General features: G+C 34.6%; 2 protein-coding genes and 2 long non-coding RNA genes across 4 annotated transcripts; 2 read left to right on the top strand and 2 right to left on the bottom strand.

Annotated features, from left to right (window-relative positions):
- Positions 1-56: 56 nt before the first annotated feature.
- Positions 57-643, top strand: LOC147947738 (uncharacterized). The gene is made up of 3 exons (XR_015594488.1): positions 57-166; positions 291-393; positions 504-643. It is a non-coding gene; the product is annotated as an uncharacterized LOC147947738 (long non-coding RNA).
- Positions 644-6,377: 5,734 nt separating this feature from the next.
- On the top strand, positions 6,378-8,322 carry LOC109131406 (uncharacterized). The gene is made up of 5 exons (XR_002037045.2): positions 6,378-7,316; positions 7,526-7,621; positions 7,739-7,767; positions 7,879-8,068; positions 8,153-8,322. It is a non-coding gene; the product is annotated as an uncharacterized LOC109131406 (long non-coding RNA).
- A 2,862-nt stretch (positions 8,323-11,184) lies between these two features.
- LOC147947737 (uncharacterized) lies at positions 11,185-11,995 on the bottom strand. Its single transcript, XM_087507427.1, has 2 exons — positions 11,916-11,995; positions 11,185-11,629 (listed from the first exon to the last, which is right to left on the bottom strand). Exons 1-2 carry the CDS (start codon positions 11,993-11,995, stop codon positions 11,185-11,187), a joined length of 525 nt encoding a protein of 174 aa, XP_087363553.1.
- A 6,421-nt stretch (positions 11,996-18,416) lies between these two features.
- LOC104777885 (cytochrome P450 71B28) lies at positions 18,417-20,220 on the bottom strand. Its single transcript, XM_087506862.1, has 2 exons — positions 19,227-20,220; positions 18,417-19,118 (listed from the first exon to the last, which is right to left on the bottom strand). The coding sequence occupies exons 1-2, from the start codon at positions 20,109-20,111 to the stop codon at positions 18,531-18,533; spliced, it is 1,473 nt and encodes a 490-aa protein (XP_087362988.1). The 5' UTR covers positions 20,112-20,220; the 3' UTR covers positions 18,417-18,530.
- Positions 20,221-21,369: the final 1,149 nt, after the last annotated feature.

Genomic DNA, 21,369 nt, shown 5'->3' with positions numbered 1-21,369 from the left:
TAAGAACATCTTCATTTCCAGTGACGATCTCGTTGCCTGCATCCTTCTCCGGCAATCCCCAATCGAAGAAGTAGAGCAAATTCAACAATGCCAACTCAACAAGCATGATTCCTATTGTCATCCCTGGACATATTATCCTACCAGATCCAAACACTATGAGCTCAAAGTTTAGTCCTCTCTAACCTATGGAACTGTCGAGAAACCTGTTAGGGTTAAACTCATATGGGTACTCCTAGAGTTTTGGATCACGAGGAATCTCATAGGCATTGATAATGATCTGTTTTTCGCAGGAATATCGTAGCATTCGATCTTTACATGAGACAATGTCTCTCTTGGAAGCAAGAGTGCAGCTGATGGATGTAACCTGAATATCTCCCTGACCATGAGCTTGAAGTAGTGAAGTTGATTTAGATCTTATTATGTGATTATCACCTTCTTATTGTCCCCAAGTGTTTCTGAATCTCGTCTTGCACTTTCTTCATCACTTTCATGTTTCTGATCAGCTCGGTCATTGCCCATACCGTTGTGGAATCATTATTTAGAAAATGAGAGTAGCTGCCGCACATGTGAAGTCAAGATAAGAAGAAGTGGATCACATGTGATGGTGAGCTGGTGGAAATGGGAAAGGAATGCAAACATAACAGCAAACGAATAATGGTAGTTAACGCTGTTTGTTAACTTAGTATAAGAGCACCTGTTAGCTTATTTTTCCCATAATGCAAAAGCTGAATTGTTGTTCTTTTTTTCATTCTGAGAAGTTTCTAGACATTTCCCTCATCATCTTGTTGGAGATTCTTTGTGGAGTCTCTTGCAGATGAGAAGTTGGTGCTGCGTTTCATGAACGTTGTATCAAGTTATCTTCAATCGAATCCATTTTCCTCTTATTAACATTTTACATTATCAATGGTATTAGAGCTAGTCGTATCCTCAGAAACAATGGAGCAGAAGAGAGAACATGCTTTGTTGAGGGAGGCAGTTTATCGTTCGGAGCTTACAACTGCGGACAATACTCACAGCTAAGATCTCCATCTTCGATCGTAATTCGTAACACCAACAATTAGAGATATGGTACGTCGAACATCTATTATGATGCTAATGGTTTTACAAAACTTGATCTGCTCAGACTTGGTGGTGATAAAATTGGGGAATGGCTGTTCCAGATCGAACAATTTTTCTTACTTGATCCTACTCTAGAGGAGTTAAAAGTTAGTCTCGCTTCAGCGCAATTGGATTATATAGTTGCTACTTGGCATAAATCAATTGTGCAATCAGTTCTATGGAAGTATGTGAAGCATGATTGGGAAATTTACAAAATATTGTTGCAAGGTAAAGCTAAAAAGTTGTTGGATGATTCAATTGCTGAACTGAAAAAGTTGTAGGAGACCGAAAGAATTAAAGTGTATCATGCTCGTTTCATGTTGTCTGTGTCCAACACTTTATAACTCCAAAAGTTGTTGGAGATAGGAAGTCTCTTGAGAGAAACAAATCCGTTCAGCAGGAGATCTTTGTTGTAGAGAAAAGCTTGTTGCAACAACATGCTTTGATTTGTACGCATGCACTTCTTCATGAGTCTTCTATGCCAAATGAACGCAAACACACGTTTCTTAAGTGTTGGAGGTTCAAGTTTAAAAAAAGAGTGGCACCAAGAGATTTGAAATCTGGTTTTTCATTTAGCAAGAAACTAATAAAGCTGCAAAATGCAACTAAAGCATATATGCATTTGTTGGGGACCAGCAATGTGGTAGCAAATGTTAATATTTTGTTTGTTTGTGAGATGAAACTTCATGTTCACAAGCTGCTTTGTCAGTTGCTTCTTTGTGCCATTAATATGAATTTGCAGAGGAAGCCATCTAAGTTTCATAAGACTTGGAAATTCAGGTTCAAGGACTTGCAATTGCAGAGGATTCTGGCACAGTGGGGATTACAACATTGTTATTTTCACTACAAAAATAAGGCAGTTTTGGATGAGTTGGTGAAGACTGTAACACCACACATGTCCCAGTTGTTTTGCAAACTGAAGATGGAGTCTAAGCCTTGGATGTTTACTTATAAGAGCCTGAATTACTTGGAGTTGAAAAACTAAAAAAATAAGCTATAAAACATAAGGCTGGAACGTTACATGCGGCTTCTACAGTTTCAAGACTGATGGTGCTGAGTTTGTTAAGGATGAAAGCAGATGGTTTGTGGAGGTTATTGACATACTTGGGCGTTCAGACCTTTACTATAAACTTATGAAAACTTGGAGATTGCAAGTATGGCTAAGAAGAAGAACTAGTGGAAGCTGCTATATTAATAAGGGGAATAGATGGGGCATTGGTAGCTTTGTCTTAGAACTGCAACTGAAATTCATGGAGCTCAGTTCAGAGATTCACGAAGACATCTTGGTGTATGTCATTCAAAATGGCCAGTTTATCAGTGGTCTCCCTAGACGTGCTTTTACAACAGTGTTTTATTTGCAACAACCACCAGAAATATCTACCAAGGGAGATGAGCTAGTATCTTATGTAATTTTCAGATGGTTGATTGCAAAACTGTAGACTATTTCAGATGAAGCACTCATAGAAGGAGGGTACATAAACTTCATCAGTTTGGAGTTTAAACTGAATCCAAGAGGAACGACTGCTTTGATTGTTTTCAAGCATTGGTTCTAGTGAGAGTTACTAAATTGAAGATGGAAATGTAGATTGTTGTTAACGAAATGTCTCTGTCTACTACAGTTATGGAAATCATAATGGAAGAGATGATTGGAGTCCATGTAATGATGAATTTTGTTTTCAAACAAACAATAATCTCATCTTTTTAGTGTGTTGAGCACAACTCATTTGATAAAAAGCTTCTGCAGTTGCAATGTATTAAGAAACACAGAAAATGTCATAAACGTGGAGATTCAATTCCAAGTTTGATGAAGAGGATCAAAGAATCTTCATTATCTTGAAGGGGTGTAGCCAAGGGATTTCAAAATTGACACTATCTCTAAGTATTGATGTTGATTGGAAGGAGACAATTGAGTGTGAACAAGCTGCATGCCATATATATTTTTATTTAAATTGTCGTTTTTCTTTTTTTGGATATTACTAGTGAATATATATATATTATTTCTATTATGAACATCATGATGTACAATTTTTCTTTTCAATTTTACTTGCCATCTTAAGATATGTAGCGTATTTCCTCTTTTGCTTTTATATTTGTATTCATTTTAAATAAATAATTCATATTAAGTTATTATTTAACTATTTTTCAATTTCTATTCACTTATTAATATTATTCTAATCATGTATCATTTATCAATATATAGTTAATTAACTTATATTTTATATATGTTTCTATTAATTTTTTTAAAACAAATTGTGAATTGTAAATATATACCCCCTTTGTTCCTAATTGATCTTTTTAAGTATTTTCACAAATATTAAGAAAAAAAAATATTAAAATTTGATCATAAATTTATTGTTTTTGTAAATTTCAATTTTCTATAACTCACCAATAGTATTTAGTTATTTTCATGAAACTTAAAATTCATCATTAAAACCTATTAAAAAGTGTATTGGTAATTTAAAAATAACATCTTTTTGAAACAATTTTTTTTGCTAGAAATAGGATTAATAAGGAATAGAGGGAGTATAAATTAGATTTAGGTCTCACTTATATTGATACAATTGAATCATTTCTCTATATGATTTTAATATATGGTTTCATCAATCATCTCGGAAGACCATATCATATTGGATAATATTTATCTTCATAACTGAATCTAAATAATATAATAAATAATAGATTAGTTATTTTGAGTTTGTTGGACAGTGGAAAGACTATTGGGTGAATTAAGAAAGCTATAAAACAATAGAGAGAAACATTTTAAATTTGTGTCATTTTGAAAAATACTTATTTAAATGGATATTTATGTAATATAAACTATTTAATAATCAATTTATTCAATAAGTTACTAAACTCTTTTAAAAACATATAATTACATATTTTGTTATTTTAATTTCAAACACACACAACACATGAAAGAGAGTGTCAAATACTTATTTTTTTTCTTTTTCCAATCTTGAGTACGGTTATGGAGTGTTATCTCGGACGATTTCTAAACCATGCAGATCTGGGAGCACAAAGGGCGCACAAACACTTTTCCTCTGTCGTAGTTGTGGGAAGAAGATTTCATCGAACCATCTACTGCCGTGTAGCAGGCCGTGACATCCTAGTTGCTCAGTCCCCTCCGGAAGAGGAGCTTTTGTATGTTTTTTTTTTTTTTTTTTTTCTTTTTTGAGCTTTTGTATGTTTCCGAGATACATTACCCAATTGTCGGCGTTGCTGAGTCCAGGTTGGTCTCTTCTTTTCTTTTTTTTTTCTTTTGTTATATATTCATATATTAGAATGAAAAAAAATTTGATTTTAACTCAGTGATTCCTTTTTTTTTTCTTTTTTTTCGCCAAGGGTTGCTATCCATAATCTTATTATTGAGAGAGAGTCAGTAAATCAGAGACACATGAAGCTACAGAACTGGAACGCAGCTGGGACTTGGAGTTGGGAGAATGTGGCTGATTTTATCTCCCATTGTGTAGAGGAAGCGGGTATTTTTTAACAACCACAAACCTTCAGAATCATCTGTGTTGAAGCGTTTAGCACACTTTCAATCATGAGACATGAGGTGCCAGCCGGTTGGATTAACATTAATGAAGAGGCCCCCCTTGAAGAAGAAATAACAGAATGTCCAGTTTTTTTGGACCGTTGGCCGATGGTGATTGCATTCAAGTCCCTTGTCGCCATGGTTTTCACACGGCATGCTTGTATCCTTCTCTTTGGGATACACCTGATCCCCGCTGTTGGAGCTGTCGTCGACCGTTATTTCTATGAACGTGAGAAGATACAACACAAGGGCAGCTCTTTTCTTGATTTGTTGTGTCTATCTATTCTTATTCTTCCCCTGCTGACACTGTTGCATGAATTTGCTTGTAGCTGTATTGTTGTGCTTGCATCATGACGAAGTACTGGAGTACTGTCTCTTAATCTCTTTCCAGTTGGACCGCTATTAGCGGTTAGTGGTTGTTCTCTGTTCTTCTATCTACCTAGTGTTGTTGTTAGCTAGCTTGGAATAGGTCTATCTACCTAATGTTGTTGTTAGCTTGTTAACCATGCCTTCCTCTGTAATCTTTTCTCTCTAATGTATTTTGTTAGTTTTAGTATTTGTATGATGTTCTTACTATCTCTCTAACTATTTATGTTCGTATAATGTATGATGTTCTCTCATTATTTCCAAGTCTTGATAATATAAACTATTTAATAATCTTAGATAATATTAATGTTCATAATTGAATCTAAATCTAATATAATAAAGTAGGGTTATACCCTTTGAGGAGCTTCCTCCACCCGACACGTGGCATCTTAAAAATTCTTCTTTCAAGAAAAAACTTACCCACATAATGGGCTGTATATCATGCATTTTTTAACGGGCTGCAAGTGGGTTAATGGCACAGAAATATTCCGAAACCCGTAACCGACTTTCTCTCTTCCCCTCTCCTCCATGTTTATCTGTTAATCTCTGTCAGATCGCTGTTGCCGATCTCCGCAATTCCTCTCTTTTCCTAATCAAAGGTCTTCATTTCCTATTTGAAAGTGCGATTTTAATATTCTCAAAATTTCAGGGTTGTGTGAGTGATCTTTCATTGGCGTCAAGTGATAAACGAAGAAGCCCAAATTAAACTTCACTTTCACCTCTCCGTAATTCCAAGTTTTGACCGGCAAAGTTATGTTTTAAAATCGATACTGGCCATACCCATTTAAATTTCGCCCGTAGAATTATGTGAAGGTTACTTCTTTTATTTGGTTGGAGAGTTAATCTTGTTTTTGGATTCTCTTTAAAAGGTCAGGTCATGATCGTGTAGTGTGATCCTTTTTAGTATGAATAATTGACAATTTGTTTCAGATTTGGGGGTCTTTTTAATTGTTCTAAAACAATCATTGACATAGAATCATTGGTCGTTTCAGCTTACTACATTGTGTCCTGTCAGAGAGATTTGTTAAGCTTAAACTGAAATGTCATCTATACTTTTGATCATGTATGTTTCGTATGTAGTTGACAAAGAAAGACCTAGACCCATTTATCGCTTCTTGTGTGTTCGCTAGGTTTCTAATGATCTTCTTCTCTTTTTCTCTCAGGTTTGTGAGAACCAAACTGCGTCTGGCTGGGAAGATTTTGGAATTACTTCTTCAACAGCTTTCTCATAATGTTGTCAATAGATCACTACAACAAGCAGCAATATGAACCGTGTAGGTTTCCTCTCAGGAGACATGCTTATATGTGTATGATTTCTTTTTAAAAATCTGTCTTCTTTAGCTTACTTTGGTATGCTTTTTTTGTGTTGGAACCACCCTCAATGATTGTCAAATTTGATCAGCTACGTACTACCAGAGGAAGGTATGCTCTCATCTCATTCCATATAACAAAAACAAACTGAGGTTTGTCAGTGACTCTTTAGTGTTGATCTGTTATTTTCTCTTCTCTTCTTTTTCTTTAGCGAGGTTTCTTTGGAATGTTGGCTTTAGGAGTTTCAGGTTATGGCCCTGATGAAGTTATAAATTTTATTAAACTTGCAGGAGAGGTCCATTAGAATCTCAATGTATTTAGCGTCTCGGTTAATTTACTGGGTACTGCTTATTGTCGTTTCCTCCCATTTAACTGCAGGTTGCTTGGACTCGCTGGATAGAACTATTTCTTTACTGCAGGCCAGGTTGGTAAACTATTAAATTTGAAATGTCTTTAGGTTTTCCTCCCATAAAAACCAATTCTACCCTGATTTTATGCCTCTCCTTGATGGTTAAATGGCCTAACCATTGTATGTGACTCCCTAATTACCTTCCTAAGCTCTATCACATTACTATTTTCCTGCAATAAAAGGTAATTCAACCCTGATTGTATGTCTTTACTTAATGGTTAAATCGCCTAACCGCTGTGTTTTCCTAATTACTTTCCTGATTATTTGCCTTCCCTTAATTGTGCGATCTGTTACGATTCCACCATAACTTACTAATTACTACCCCGATTTAAAGCCTTACCTCTTTACATATATATTTGATTCCATCCCTCATGAAATTTAAAACCCAAACAACCCTTCCTCCGACCTAAAAAAACAAAAATGTCTTCCAAAGATCCTCCTTCAGATAGCCCTACTTTCTCCTATCTCAAGCTCGATGAAATTACCGAGTCCATAGACACACCAACCATCGTCATTAGTCTACTCCATTTCTGGGATGCCCGTGATTTGAAACGCAGCAATCTTCTTAGTGTCGAGTGTCTTATTCTGGATGAGGAGGTACAGCTTTTCTTCTTCCTGATTCCAAATTTGGAACATTTTAAAATCGTTATATTTATTTCTAAGAAACACTTACACTTAACAAAATGTAATCATACATGAGAGGAAACAAAGAAGAGAGATTTATTTTTTGAAGTTAAGGTACGACATCTTCTCTTGTCTTGTCTTTGTCTTCTAACTCGTGAGTATCTCGGTTGATGATTTTGCAGGAGGATTTTGGTGCCCGGTGAGGATCGGAGGACGTTGGTTGTTTTGTTTCCGTAGTTGGTGTCTCTTCTTCTGGTTTGACAGACGGCCAAGTACAGGTTTTAAAAATTCTAGAGTTCTTTTTTTTTCAGGGTTTCTCTTTTAAGTTGTTGTTTGATTCAGACTTGTAAAATTAACTAATATGGTTTTAATCTAATTTTGTATATGTTGTGCAGGTCGGGTTGAAGAATGAAGACTGACTAAGGTAAGTTAACTCTGTTCTCCTCTCTTTGTTCTTTTTTACTTGGATTTTTGAGATTTACCAAGTTATACTACTAACCCTGCTTCTAATGCTGTTTTCTCTTTCTCGTTTCAGCTGATTTGATGGTTGCTGCAGTAGCAGCACTTGGGATAAAAACAAAAACAGAGGTTTGTTACAGGTCATGACTCTTAGTGTTGTTCTGATGCTTTCTTCTCCTCTGCAGCTGTCCGTGACTACAGACTGTCTCTCCAACCTCAAAACTTGAATGGAGGAAGCATTGCATTTTCAGTGGTTTTTATCACATGTAATTTTAAGTTGTTTCATTTTATATGTGAATTTTATATAATGACTCTTTAGTTTGGATCTGATATTTTCTTCTCCTCTGCAGTTGCTGTCAGTGACTACAAACAGTCTAACTTGAATGATGAAAAGAGAAACATACATCTGGAGTTATAGAATTGTGAGACAATGAGATCTGCCACCACTATTTTCCTCTCCTGCTTAGGTTTTCCATATTCACTTTCTCATATGGCCTGTTGGATTTTCTTTCTCGACAACTTTGTGGATATGACATTATTTCTTTCTCTATCTTATTATTTCAATTTTCTTAGAAATTTAACATTTGTAGATATATAATTCCTAAGAAAGTCTATGTGTAAGTATTTGACCATACATTTTTATTAAATTTAATAAATGAAGGTTTTTTGATATTACATATTTAAAAGTCTATGTGTAAGTACCATACATTTTTATTCAATTTAATAAATGAAGGTTTTTTCATATTACATATTTAAAAGTCTATGTGTAAGTATTTTATCTTGGAACATATAAAATCAACTACTTTTAATACAGAATTTGAAATAAAGAACTATATTTAAATATATATATATATATAACTAATATATTGATATAAGTCACGCAAGGCGTGGGATTTTTCCTAGTAATATAATAAATAATAGATTAGTTCTTTTGAGTTTGTTGGACAGTGGAAAGACTATTCGGTGAATTAAGAAAGCTATAAAACAATAGAGAGAAATATTTTAAATTTGTGTACAAATTTTGAAAAATACTTATTTAAATGAATATTTATGTAATATAAACTATTTAATAATCAATTTATTCAATCAATTACTTAACTCTTTGAAAAATATATAATTACATATTTTGTTATATTAATTTCAAACACACACAACACATGAGAGAGAGTGTCAAATACTAAAAACCTTAGCTAGAATAATATTTTCTAGAATGTATTATGTAGTTTTTAAAGTGAGAGTGAGAAAGAGTCACCTTACCTATCAGATTCGGACACATGTAAGTTTTTAGAATTTGTTAACAAATATTGTTTTGATATACCTAAAACCAAAGAGATAAACACAAGCCAGACCAATATAATTTAGAACAAAAGAAAATTACAAATAAACAGAACTTTTTGGTTAAAAAAATAAATATTCTCCGAATATCACAAAATGTTGGAGTCGTTTCCAAAAGTTAGAATTACATTTTTGAGAATCTTTAAATGGACCGATCAAATTTTAAAAATTTATATATCAATGAAAACTCAGACTTTATAACCTAACTTTGAGAAATACAAACTCTCTTCTTCGTTTAGAAATTTTCAAGCTATGAGTGGAAACAATAATGTTCTACTCAAATTCTTATATATTATTTGACACTCTCTCTCAAATTCTCTAGTTCAGTTCCAGGAAAAAATCGAACGATGTATTTAAAATTCCATGAGTTTGGAACAAACCATGACTTATCTCTATGATCATCATCAAATTAATCAACATATCACTTTAGCAAGTAAGTTATATCAAAAAGAAAAAAAAAATTTGATCTCAAAATCAAAAATAAAATAACTCAAAAAAGAAAAAACAATTATATTCAATCTCAAAATCGAAACTAAAATAATTAATTATCTTCTCTCTATATAACGTTTTTCTTCTGTTGTTGTTGTAAATGTAGTATATATATAAATATATGAAGCTTGGACTACAGTTTCAAATATATTTTCTGGAGTTTATGCATCAAAGCAGTTAACGAAAACAAAAAAGCATTTACATGTCTTAATATAAATTTTTTGATTGTTCAAAGAATAGCGATTTTGGAAAAAGCAATAATATACAATGTATCAACAAAATATAACATTTGTTGGAATAAAAAGAAGACTGTGTTTTTCCTCCGGTTTTGGCAACCAACCTTAGAATTATTTTCTAATTTAATGTTTGGTTGACAAAAAAAAAAAGATTGTGTAATATATATGTGACAAAGTCTCACATTGGAAGAAACAAACTTTTCTTTCTTGTATAAATAAGTTAAGCTTTCTGTGTTGGTACGTCGAGCTTAGCAACGTTGGCTTGTGATCCGAGTGGAGACAATAAAGTTGATGGAACATTGGGTCAATCTCATTGAGCAGGGTTCTGTGGACCGAGCGAAGGCTTGGGTTTGATCTCTTATTATAGTGAGGATTACAGTCCGGTGCAACCAAATCACATTACAGTCCGGTGCAACCAAATCACATTAAGATTATAATTTAAAATTCTATAATTATATTTTGATTGTTAATTTTACGATTTAACCCGCGGTATACTATATGATAACTTGTTTTTTACATAATCATAATTTAATTAAATATGTCTAGTATTTTAATATTGATAGAGTATGTAATATTAGAATGTGTAGGTTAAGGCCCATTATGAAACCAAACTGTTTTTTCCAGGTGTCTTATATAACTAACAAAAAAATTACTTTAGATATAATATAAAATTATAATTTTTTTAGTTTTATATAATAACTAGATAAGGGCCCACATATCATGCAGGTTTTAAAATTGTTGAAGAAAATAAATCTTAAACCCTAAACAATTTTTTAAAAATATAAAAAGAAATTTTATTTCCAGAAGTAAATATATAAATAATTTTAGTTAGAGGAAAAAATCATATTTATATTTACCTTCATACACTTATTTATATTTTTATATTTTAAATATATTATAATAATTATTACAATAATCTATAGCTAAATTATATCCCACCAAAACTTTTGCCAAATACTCATCATTACAAATATTATTAATGTCAAATTTCAAAACATTTCACAACTTATTACAAAATATTTTACATGCAAAGAATTCATCAAAGCAACATATAATTAATAACCACGTTCAATTTTACTGTATGTTTTACTGTTAAAAATATGCTCTTACACCCAAAATTATTTTTATTTTTTTACTTCTTTTTTTTTCAACTAAACATTAATAAATTAAAAGAGAACTCCAGGATTGGTTGCGCAAGCCGGAGGAAAAGAGTTTACAAAAGTAGATTCATAAATTAAACTTCTTGAAGACCGAGCCAGACAATCCGCTCTTACATTGACGTCTCGTGGGATCCTGTCTAGAGTGAAGGAGGGGTAAGAAATTCAGAGTGATGCAAAATCCTCCAGCAAATTCGAGAAAGCGGGCCAATCATCCGGCGTCTGCACCATCGCAACTAACTCAGCACAGTCCGTCTCAAAAGCCTGACAAACAACTCCAGCCGCCAGTAAAGAATCCATAGCCCAGATCAGTGCTTGTAATTCCGCATGTAAGGGGGTAAGGCCTCTCCGGTGGCTCCGTGCTCCCAATAGGAGCGTTGAATCTTCTCCACTGCAGCACCACCAGCCCAGACCCTGAAAAGGATCTGTACTTTTCCATGAACCATCAATCTGACAACGGGGAAAGAAACCCATGTCCTCCAATAAAGGCAGTGAATCCAGATAACGCACTGAGTATGATTTGGCCTCCTCCCACAATAATTTATCATTAGCCGCTTGATTCAAAATTTCAGTTGGCTCTACCTCGATACCTTGGAAAACCTTTTTGTTCCTATATTTCCAAATTTACCATACAATCCAGGGGAGACGAAGGGCTATATCTGAAACCCTAGATCGGGAAGACGCCCGCCAGAATATGAAGTCTAGATTTGCATAGATCGAGGCATATGGAAAACCTCCCAGATCTAGCACCACTGGGGACAATTCCCAAATGCATCGTGACCGAGGGCATTCAAAGAGCGCATGGTTTATAGTCTCTACTACCGAGTCACACCGCTTACACAAAGCCTCACACCGGACACCTCGATACGCAAGTCGTTCTAACACGGGGAGAGTACCTGACCCAATCTGCCAGAAGAAGTGTTGAATCCTCGAGGGTATATCTAACTTCCACGACTGAGCCCGCAAGGGCACACATGTCGGCCCATGCTCAACATCCGCAATTAGTTCTCGGGCCAACCGATAACCTAATTTGACCGTATACTTCCCTGACTTAGTAAAATGCCATAATAATTTATCCGGTTGAGAAGTTTTACTGACCGGCATACTCCGAATAAGAGAGATATCCACTGGATCAAAAAAACTCCTCAAGTATAGGCAAATGCCTATCTTTCGTAACTGGATTAATTAAATGATTAACCATCAAACTCGGCAACCACAAACTCTCCCTACCATTCGCTGGTCTTGGACGAATATCTGGTAACCATGGATCACGCCAAACCGAAATGGAACAACCGGAACCTACCGCACATCTCGTTCCCTGTTCCACCAACCCCTTGGTGGAATAAATACTCATCCATGCAAAGGAAGGATTATTTGGTTTTTTTTGCCCTAAGAGGATGTTTGTTCCTGAAATATCGTCCTTTCATCACCCGGGCCATTAAGGATATCAGATTATGAATTAAGCGCCAAAACTGTTTGGCCAGCATGGCATCATTGAATTGTTCCAAAGCTCGGAAACCTAATCCTCCTTCACATTTATCTTTACACAATGTATCCCAAGCAACCCAATGCATACCTCAAGCCCTATCATTAGACTTCCACCAGAAGGTAGCTATAGCACTCGTTAGTTTAGACGTCAAATCTTGTGGTAGTTTGTAACATGACATAACATGTGTGGGAAGAGCCAAAGCCACCGATTTAATCATAATTTCCTTACCACCCTTAGATAAATACTTAGCGGACCAACCATTTACTCGATCGTCCAATCGATCCTTAACATAACTAAAAACCTTAGTTTTCGAGCCTTGTAGGTTTTCAGGAATACCCAAGTAAGATCCCATACTGCATTCCTTAGAAACACCAATAACTGATTAACTGGGATCGTATATCAGCAGGAACCTTTTTGCCAAACATAATAGAGGATTTTGCCAGATTAACCTCCTGTCCTGAGGCTCTACCATAACTGCCAATTATATCCATTACCGTCCTGTATTCATTTGCCTTTGCCTTACAAAAAAACAGGCTATCATCTGCGTACAACAAATACGAAACCGTAGGACTATCACGGGCAATAGTAATACCCGTTAATTTCTTTTCCCGTTCAGCCTTTTTAATATTTGCTATCAAAACTTTTGTGCAAAGTATAAATAAATATGGTGAGAGAGGATCCCCCTGACGTAATCCCCTCTGTGGTCTAATAAAGCCTCGGGGCTGGCCATTCAGAAGAACTTGATACGACACTGACGAAACACACCACATAATCCACGAGATCCATTTCCTGTAAAATCCTAATTGTACCAAAACCGCCTCCAAAAAATCTCATTCAACCCGATCATAAGCCTTACTCATGTCTGTTTTAAAAGCCAAAAACTCAGAATTACACCGACGATTAGTATTTAACCCATGTAACATCTCCTGAGCCACAAGAATATTATCTGTAATTAAACGACCAGAAACAAAGGCTGATTGTGTTTCCGAAACCAAAAGAGGCAATAGACGCTTCAGGCGAAAACACAATACCTTTGAAATCATTTTGTAGCTCACATTGCATAGGCTAATTGGCCTAAAATCCGCCATCCGCTGCGGACGTTCAACCTTAGGAATGAGGCAAATATTAGTCTCATTTAAAAGTGGATCAAAACTACCAGTTTGAAAGAACTCTTTAACCAAAACCACTAAATCCCCTTTAAGAGAGGGCCATAACCTTTGAAAAAACAGGGCTGTCATCCCATCAGGGCCTGGAGTTTTCTTTGGATGCATAGAAAACAAAGCCTTTCGGACTTCCCCTTCCGAGATATCCCCAATTAAAGCTCTATTCATACTATCCGTAATAATTGGGTTAACTGCTTGTAGCATTTCTGAAATACCCCCACCAACTGATTTCTTAAACAGGTCCTCAAAATATGTTGTAGCAATATGCTCCATACCCGAAGGTAATTCATCCCAAACGTTATCAGCATCAAATAAACCAACAATTCTATTACGCACCCGACGTTGTTTGGTAGATGCATGAAAATAGGTGGTGTTTTTATCCTCAACCCTTAACCAAAACTTTCTGCTCTTTTGTTGCCAATAAATCTCCTCAACGCGATATGCCTCTTTCAATTTCCTCTCAATTTCCCGAATTTCCTCCTGAAAAATTGAATCATCCATATTCGCATCTTGTAGTGCCGTCTTCAAAGATGAAATGATCGATGGGCCAGTGCTGACATTTTTTTTCCTCTACCAAGAAATCGAGTTCCTACAATTCCTTATTTTGTCAACAAAACCCGGAATCCGAAAATTCCTTGTCCGATTCCACCCTGATTTAACCGCACCAACTAAACCCTCCTTCCCCAGCCAACGCTTATCAAACCGGAACTGCCTCTGCCGTCTCCGGACCATCGTCAAACAGGTAGCTAAAATTGGACAATGATCTGAACCGATCATCTCCAAATAATCAACTTTCGAATTTGGAAAGAATCCGTGCCAGTCTTCGTTACCCAAAGCCCGAATTTATCGGCACCGAACCACCTAATTATTACAACGATTCCCTCGCCAAGATAATTGTTCCCCATAACAAGGAAATTCTAGCATCCCACAATGTCGACGCATTGAGATAAATGGCTGAAATGAAGATATTGGGCGCAAGGCACCCCCTGCTTCTCATGATTTCCAACTAATTCATTAAAATCTCCAATTAAAAACCAGGGATCAATGCGAAATGATCCAATATTTGTTAATTTATCCCAAACCTTGTCACGGTGTTGGGAGACCGGATCCCCATAAACAAAAGACATAAATACTTTTTGTTGCCCAATGTAAGCTTGTGTATCAATAATACGATCATTATCAAAAAGGATTGAAAGATTTAAATCATCCTTAAAAAACAACGTCAAACCACCACTAGCCCCGCGGGGTTCAACAGTAAACAATTTATTATAACCAAACTTATTTTGAAATTTTTGTAAATAAGAAAAACAATTCTTTGTCTTTGATAGAAATAAAATGTCTGGTTTATGCTTTCTCCACAAATCACCCAGATAATTCTCTGTCAGATCAACCCCAATGCCCTGACAGTTCCAACTTAGAACCTTCACGTTTGAGCCGGTGGTTTTTGGGAGAGCCACCATCCCTTTCTTGACTTGACGACCACCTTCCAGATAATTCTCTGTCAGATCAACCCCACTTCACCAAAGAAACCATCCACCCAAAATTATTTTATTGTTAAAGTATGCTCTTTATCATCACCTATAAAATGTCTTTTAAACAATTTAAACAAATTTTATGTTGCTTTACTTTCATTTTGGCATAATTATAGTTCTTATAATTACTAAAATTGTTTTGTGACATAATTTTTTTAACCATGCATTTTTTTACTCCAAAGATATTTTGAATGAACAACTGGTGAAAATTATCTACTCGAGTACAATGATTTTATTACCAATCCAATAAAAAAATTTTATTGAGAAATTGAAAGAAAGTTCATATAACATAATATAAAAAAATTGAAAATTATAATCATGATGGTATATATAAGTCTTAGATAATTCAGATATACAAAATAAAAACTTTATAAACAATCCAAAACATGACATATGTCATAATCACGTTAAAGGATTGATGACCTGTTTACTCCGCATAAGTATCGCATTGTACCAAAACTACTTAGAACTATGACCTCGTCTCAAATATTCTCGAATCGTAAGTTCTCAACTTATTTCTTCCCGAATCAAAAGTTCTCATATATTTCTCTATATATCTGGGTTTAGACGGTTTATGAATCAACTCCGATAAAATAACCCCATAAATCCGTTTAAAACAAATTTTAAAACGGTTTACCGTTTTAACTTTCCAAATTTCAAAATCGCTTCTCAATTACTCGATCAAGTAGCTTTGATTTCAGTACCGGAATCATTGACATTATCCAGAAGAGAAAACTCTAGATTTTGACCAGAAACATATGTAACATCCGTGAACCGAAATCCCGGTTTGGGATGTGCATCGGTCGATGCTGGAGGAGCATCGGTCGATGCAGGTTCAGCTTCTGTGTTTTTACTTAAGTTAAACGCTGCGTTTTTGGCAAAAGGAAAAGGAAAACCCTTAAATCGTTTCTTTTGTCTCATTAGACGACTTTGGCCGCTTTTGAGACAAACGAAAGAGAGAGAGAAGAGTTCTTGGTGTTCTTGAGTGTTTTTGGTGATTTCTTGGAGTTGGAAACTGTATCTGTAGAGATCTGTAGCTGGGATCGTTGTAGGAGCTTCTTAAAAGCGTTTTCTTCCTGTGTTTGGGTCAGATTTCTTCTATGGCAAAGGTAAGTGCATGACCATGGCTTATCTAAGCTGGAGATTCCTCTGATCTGTTTGTGTATGTGTTGTTAGGCTTGTTAGAGTGTTATTTGAGGTGTCAGGAAGCTTTCTTATGGCTTGGGATTAAGTCTTGTGGTTGCAGGAACGAAGATCCGGCGAGAAGCTTCGGGGAAAACGATGCTCGGCATGTGCATCGGTCGATGCTAGTGCGAGGACGGCGCGAATTGACCTATGAGCATCGGTCGATGCCAAGTGGAGGCGTTGGTCGATGCGATTAGGGTTTCCGCGTGATGTCGAGCATATGTCGGTCGATGCAAGTGGAAGCATCGGTCGATGCAAGTGAACCTTGTGTCGACCGATGCATACCATGTGTCGGTCAATGTTGTTCCCGGTTGGTGTCGGTCGATGCAAGCTTTGTGTCGGTCGATGCAGAGTCTGGTTTGATTATTGGTTGTTGTTTGATGGTTAGAGTATCTCTATTGCTTGTGTGTATAGCCTAGTAGATGGGAGGATTGCCTTACTGAGTGTTTATAAAATACTCATGCATTGCAATTTGCGTTTGTGATGCAGGTAAAGACAAAGTGTGATCGTAGAATCAAGGCAATGAAGAGGAGGATGTTCTAAAGACTCGATTGGATGTTGTCTGGCATTGCTAGGTTGCTAGAGTTGGGTCATTAGAAACATTGCTAGGTTGCTGGTTTTCATGTTTTCTGATGATTGGTTATTGGATTATTGTCATATTATCTATTGGATTTTTATTGGTATTGGTTATTCCGTTGTTGGTTATGATTGTGGTTAGGTGGCTAGTGGGTATGGGACCACTAGTTGTAGTTATTATTATTATTATTTATTATTTAAAAAAAAAACGGGTCAGGTCGTTTCAACATCAATCATCAACTAATCTTCGAAACTTATAACGCTATTAACTGTAGATTCACTTTTGGAACCCCCATCAGTGTCTCCATCCTCGATTAATTTAGCGGGTTTTATATAATTTGATTACATTTCATTGCATATGATAGCTTCCATTGAAGAACCTGCACGAATCAAAGACCCACAATAGATCCGCAAAATTATATCAGCAAAAATGAAAGATCTAGGCTATCGATATAAATATGTAAATTTATGTAGATAACTAGGCTATCGATATAAATATGTAAATTTATGTAGATATCTAGGCTATTGATATAAATATGTAAATTTATGTAGATATAATCATTTATTTTCTTAATTAGCTGCCCTATTACGTTTCAAAAATAATAATTCTTTTGACATGACTTATGTTATTTCTTTTAGATTTATAATTCCCTATTTATTGATTAATAATAATATACATGTTTAATGAATTATTTTTTTGTTTATACATGTCAAAATCTAATTGAGAAAACACGTACAATATAATTAGCATACAATGAAAAATATATTAGTTTTGTTAATTTTAGGAAATTTCTTTTTAGATATAAACATATAAATTTTATATATATTTAATGTTATTATCTTAATTAACTGTTTTGAAAAATAATAATTTTTTACACATGTCAACATCTTATCAGTATACTTGACACGTATCATGATCCTGTTAATGGCTAATTTCGGAAACCCAATTTTATATAATAAGATATTGAGATATATGTTATTCTATTTGTTTTAAGTATATAAAAATTATAATTTTCATTTGGAATTTGCTTTACGTAAATAAAAATTATAATTTCATTTGGAATTCTATTTGCTTTAAGTAAAGAAAAATTATAAAAAATTAATAAATTTGAAATCGATTATGTAAAATATTAGATTGTTTCATTTTTTTAAGAAAAAATTGAGATATTTTAATTTTTAAGGAAGACAAAAAAGGTATTCTAGAGATATTTTAGTAATATGTTGTTAAATGTAAAGATTTTGTAAGTATAAACCGAAATTGGTTTTAGAAATAGAAATCAATTTAGTAGAGATATTTTTGGAAAATAATTGATTTTTTCGATTTTTGTATATTATGAAAATAATCGATTCTGATTTTCATATTTTACTTATTATTTTTTTATGCATTTTTTTAGAGATTAATTATGTAAATAAGTTTTTAAATAAGCTAAACTTTAAAGGTAGAATACAAAATGTACTTTAAAAATATATATATAGATATATTCAGTGGAGAAGAACAAAGTGACCATTATTTTATTATCATTGAATCTCTAGTGTACATATATATATATATTTATATATATATATTCAGTGGTGAAGAACTTGAACGAAGTTGAGAACATCTTCATTTCCGGTGACGATCTTGTTGGCTTCATCCATCTCCCGCAATCCCCAATCGAAGAAGTAAAGCAAATTCAACAATGCCAACTCAACAAGCATGATTCCCATTGTCATCCCGGGACATATTCTCCTACCAGATCCAAACGGTATGAGCTCAAAGTTTAGTCCTTTATAATCTATAGAACTGTCAAGAAATCTGTCAGGGTTAAACTCATCTGGGTTCTCCCATAGTTTTGGATCACGAGCAATCGCATAAGCGTTGATAATGATCTGTGTTTTCGCAGGAATGTCGTAGCCTTGGATCTTGACATGAGACAATGTCTCTCTTGGAAGCAAGAGTGGAGCTGATGGATGTAACCTGAATACCTCCCTGACCATGAGCTTAAAGTAGTGGAGTTGGTTTAGATCTTCTTCTGTGATTCTCTCCTTCTTGTCCCCAAGTGTTGTCCGAATCTCGTCTTGCACTTTTTTCATCACTTTCGGGTTTCTGATCAGCTCGGTCATTGCCCATACCGCTGTGGCAGCGCTTGCGCCTACTCCCGCTAGAAATATGTCCTGTGACATAAAACCAAAAACACTAATGGTATGGTTGCAAGATCTTTAACCACTTCGGAATAGATATACAACTTGAAGAAAATACTATTATATTTTAGGTTTACGTACCGAGATCATCCCTTTGAGATGATCAGTGGTGAACTTGAAAGCATCTCCATCTTTCTCTTGCTTCTTCATCATATCGATCATCACGTCAATAATATATGACCTCTCTCTTCCAGGCTTGAGATGATGATCGAGAATATTCTGAAAGAAAGTGTCTAGTTCCGAAAAAAGATTGTTCAACCTCTTGTTCTGACCGGAGATCCGGTCGATGAGCCTACCGATTCTTCCGGGAAAGAAATCAGAGAACAGAGAATCTCCTATGACCTCATCAGACTTGTGCACAAGATCAACGATCCTATCTTCATCAACGAAGTCACACTCATAGAGATTGATCCCGAACCCGATCCTACACACTATATTCCCGATCAAAGTGAAAAGGGTTTTCTCAAGATTCACCGGAGATCGTCTCGTAGCAAACTCAGAGAGTTTCTTGACACACAAGTCGTTCTCTTCCTCTCTGATAGACCTAAAAGATTGAAGTTTTTTCAAGCTGAAGAGTTCGACCACCGAGAGCTTCCGCATCACTCTCCACTCTTCACCGTAAGGTGCGAATCCGACGTCTTTAAAGTTGTAAAAAGCTGCTCTGGTCCCGGCCGTCTCTGGTCGACTACAACACTCAAGATCGTGGATTTTTAGAACTTCCTCTGCTGCTTCTTTCGAAGAGATCACCACCATGGGGACGAATCCGTATTGGAGAAGCACCACTGGTCCGTATTTGTCGGAGAGGTTCCGACGATGCCTGGGATGTAATTCCCGGCGTTGGTGTAAGTTTCCGATGATCGGAAGCGTCTTTGGACCAGGAGGAAGCTTCCATTTCGAAGATTTGAATATGTTCAAGAAGATTAAGATAAGGGGTAAGAGGCAGAGGAAACAGAGGAAGAGAGACATTTTTTCTCGGCCTTCTTCTTTCTAGAGGTTTAATAGTCTCCTTTTATGTATTCCTTTGAAAGGGAAAATTATTATTCAACTCATAACTCATAAGTCACTTTTGTCGGCTGTAGACTTGTAGTGTCACTGTCGATAATAATACACGAAGACAAAAGCAAATTATAACCAAAACTCTTTTGTACTTCTTTTAGTAGACTTGTAGTGTCACTGTTCGATTGATTAAATTAAAGATTGAATTCTTGACTCTATACAAACCAAAAAAGTCCACCCGGGCTTTTCGGAAATATAAATCATTTGCCTAAACTATACAAATTGTATGAACTTAAAAAAAAAAAAAACAGTTATGAACAACTTTCATGATCACAAAAATGATCAAATATTACGTTTGGACTTTTGGAAAATTATATCCTACTATATTAATTAGAGAATACAAATATAAAACTATGTAAGAAATTATTTATAATTGCCATTAGAAAAACTTAATTAAAATTAATAAATTAATTAAAAAATAAAAAACGTAAACATATCAAATATAAAAAATCTAGAAAACTAAAAAAAATCTATTCAAATCAAACTAATATGTAATTAAAAAAATAAAAAATTAATTTATACTTGAAATTTTTTTTTTCTCTCTAATAAAATAAAAAAAAATTATCTATTAAATCAAAACTAATTTTTACTTGGAAAATTAATTTCTCTCTGTAATAAATTATAGACGAAAATTACTATATATTTTTTTAAAAAAATATAAACCAATTCACAATTTCAAAAACTAAGATTTTATATCCAAGTAGACAATAAATTATTTTTAATAACTAGAAGATTTTTTTGTTAAGATTTCAAATTTTGATTCTCCTATCATCTTTCTTTTATTTTATTTATAAATTGTTCAAAAATTTTATATAATACTTATGATTAATAAAAATAATCAGTCAGAAGTGGTAAGACCATCTTCATCAGTCATTCTCTGGAAGTGTTTTTTAAATATAAAAATAATAAAATTTGTATAAATCTGTGTCTATCCAAAGATATTTTTGTCTATCCAGATTCCAGAACTTCGGGTCGAAGAGGACATACTATAGAATATAGATGATGCGTAAGATAATCAAAGATTTGTATATTAATAAGAATTTTGTGTTGCGACTTTTTATATACACTAGGTATATTTTAATATAGGTACATGGTTGTATATTACTATGCATCAGTTCATTGTGGTCTAGTGGTCTACGATTGAGAGTTGATGAATGAGTTTATTAAG

Source organism: Camelina sativa, chromosome 3, assembly GCF_030686135.1.
Source record: "Camelina sativa cultivar CO46 ecotype springtype chromosome 3, ASM3068613v1".
NCBI classification, from domain to species: domain Eukaryota; kingdom Viridiplantae; phylum Streptophyta; class Magnoliopsida; order Brassicales; family Brassicaceae; genus Camelina; species Camelina sativa.
The sequence above is the reverse complement of the archived record's forward strand: the minus strand, read 5'-3'. Positions and strand labels throughout refer to the sequence as shown.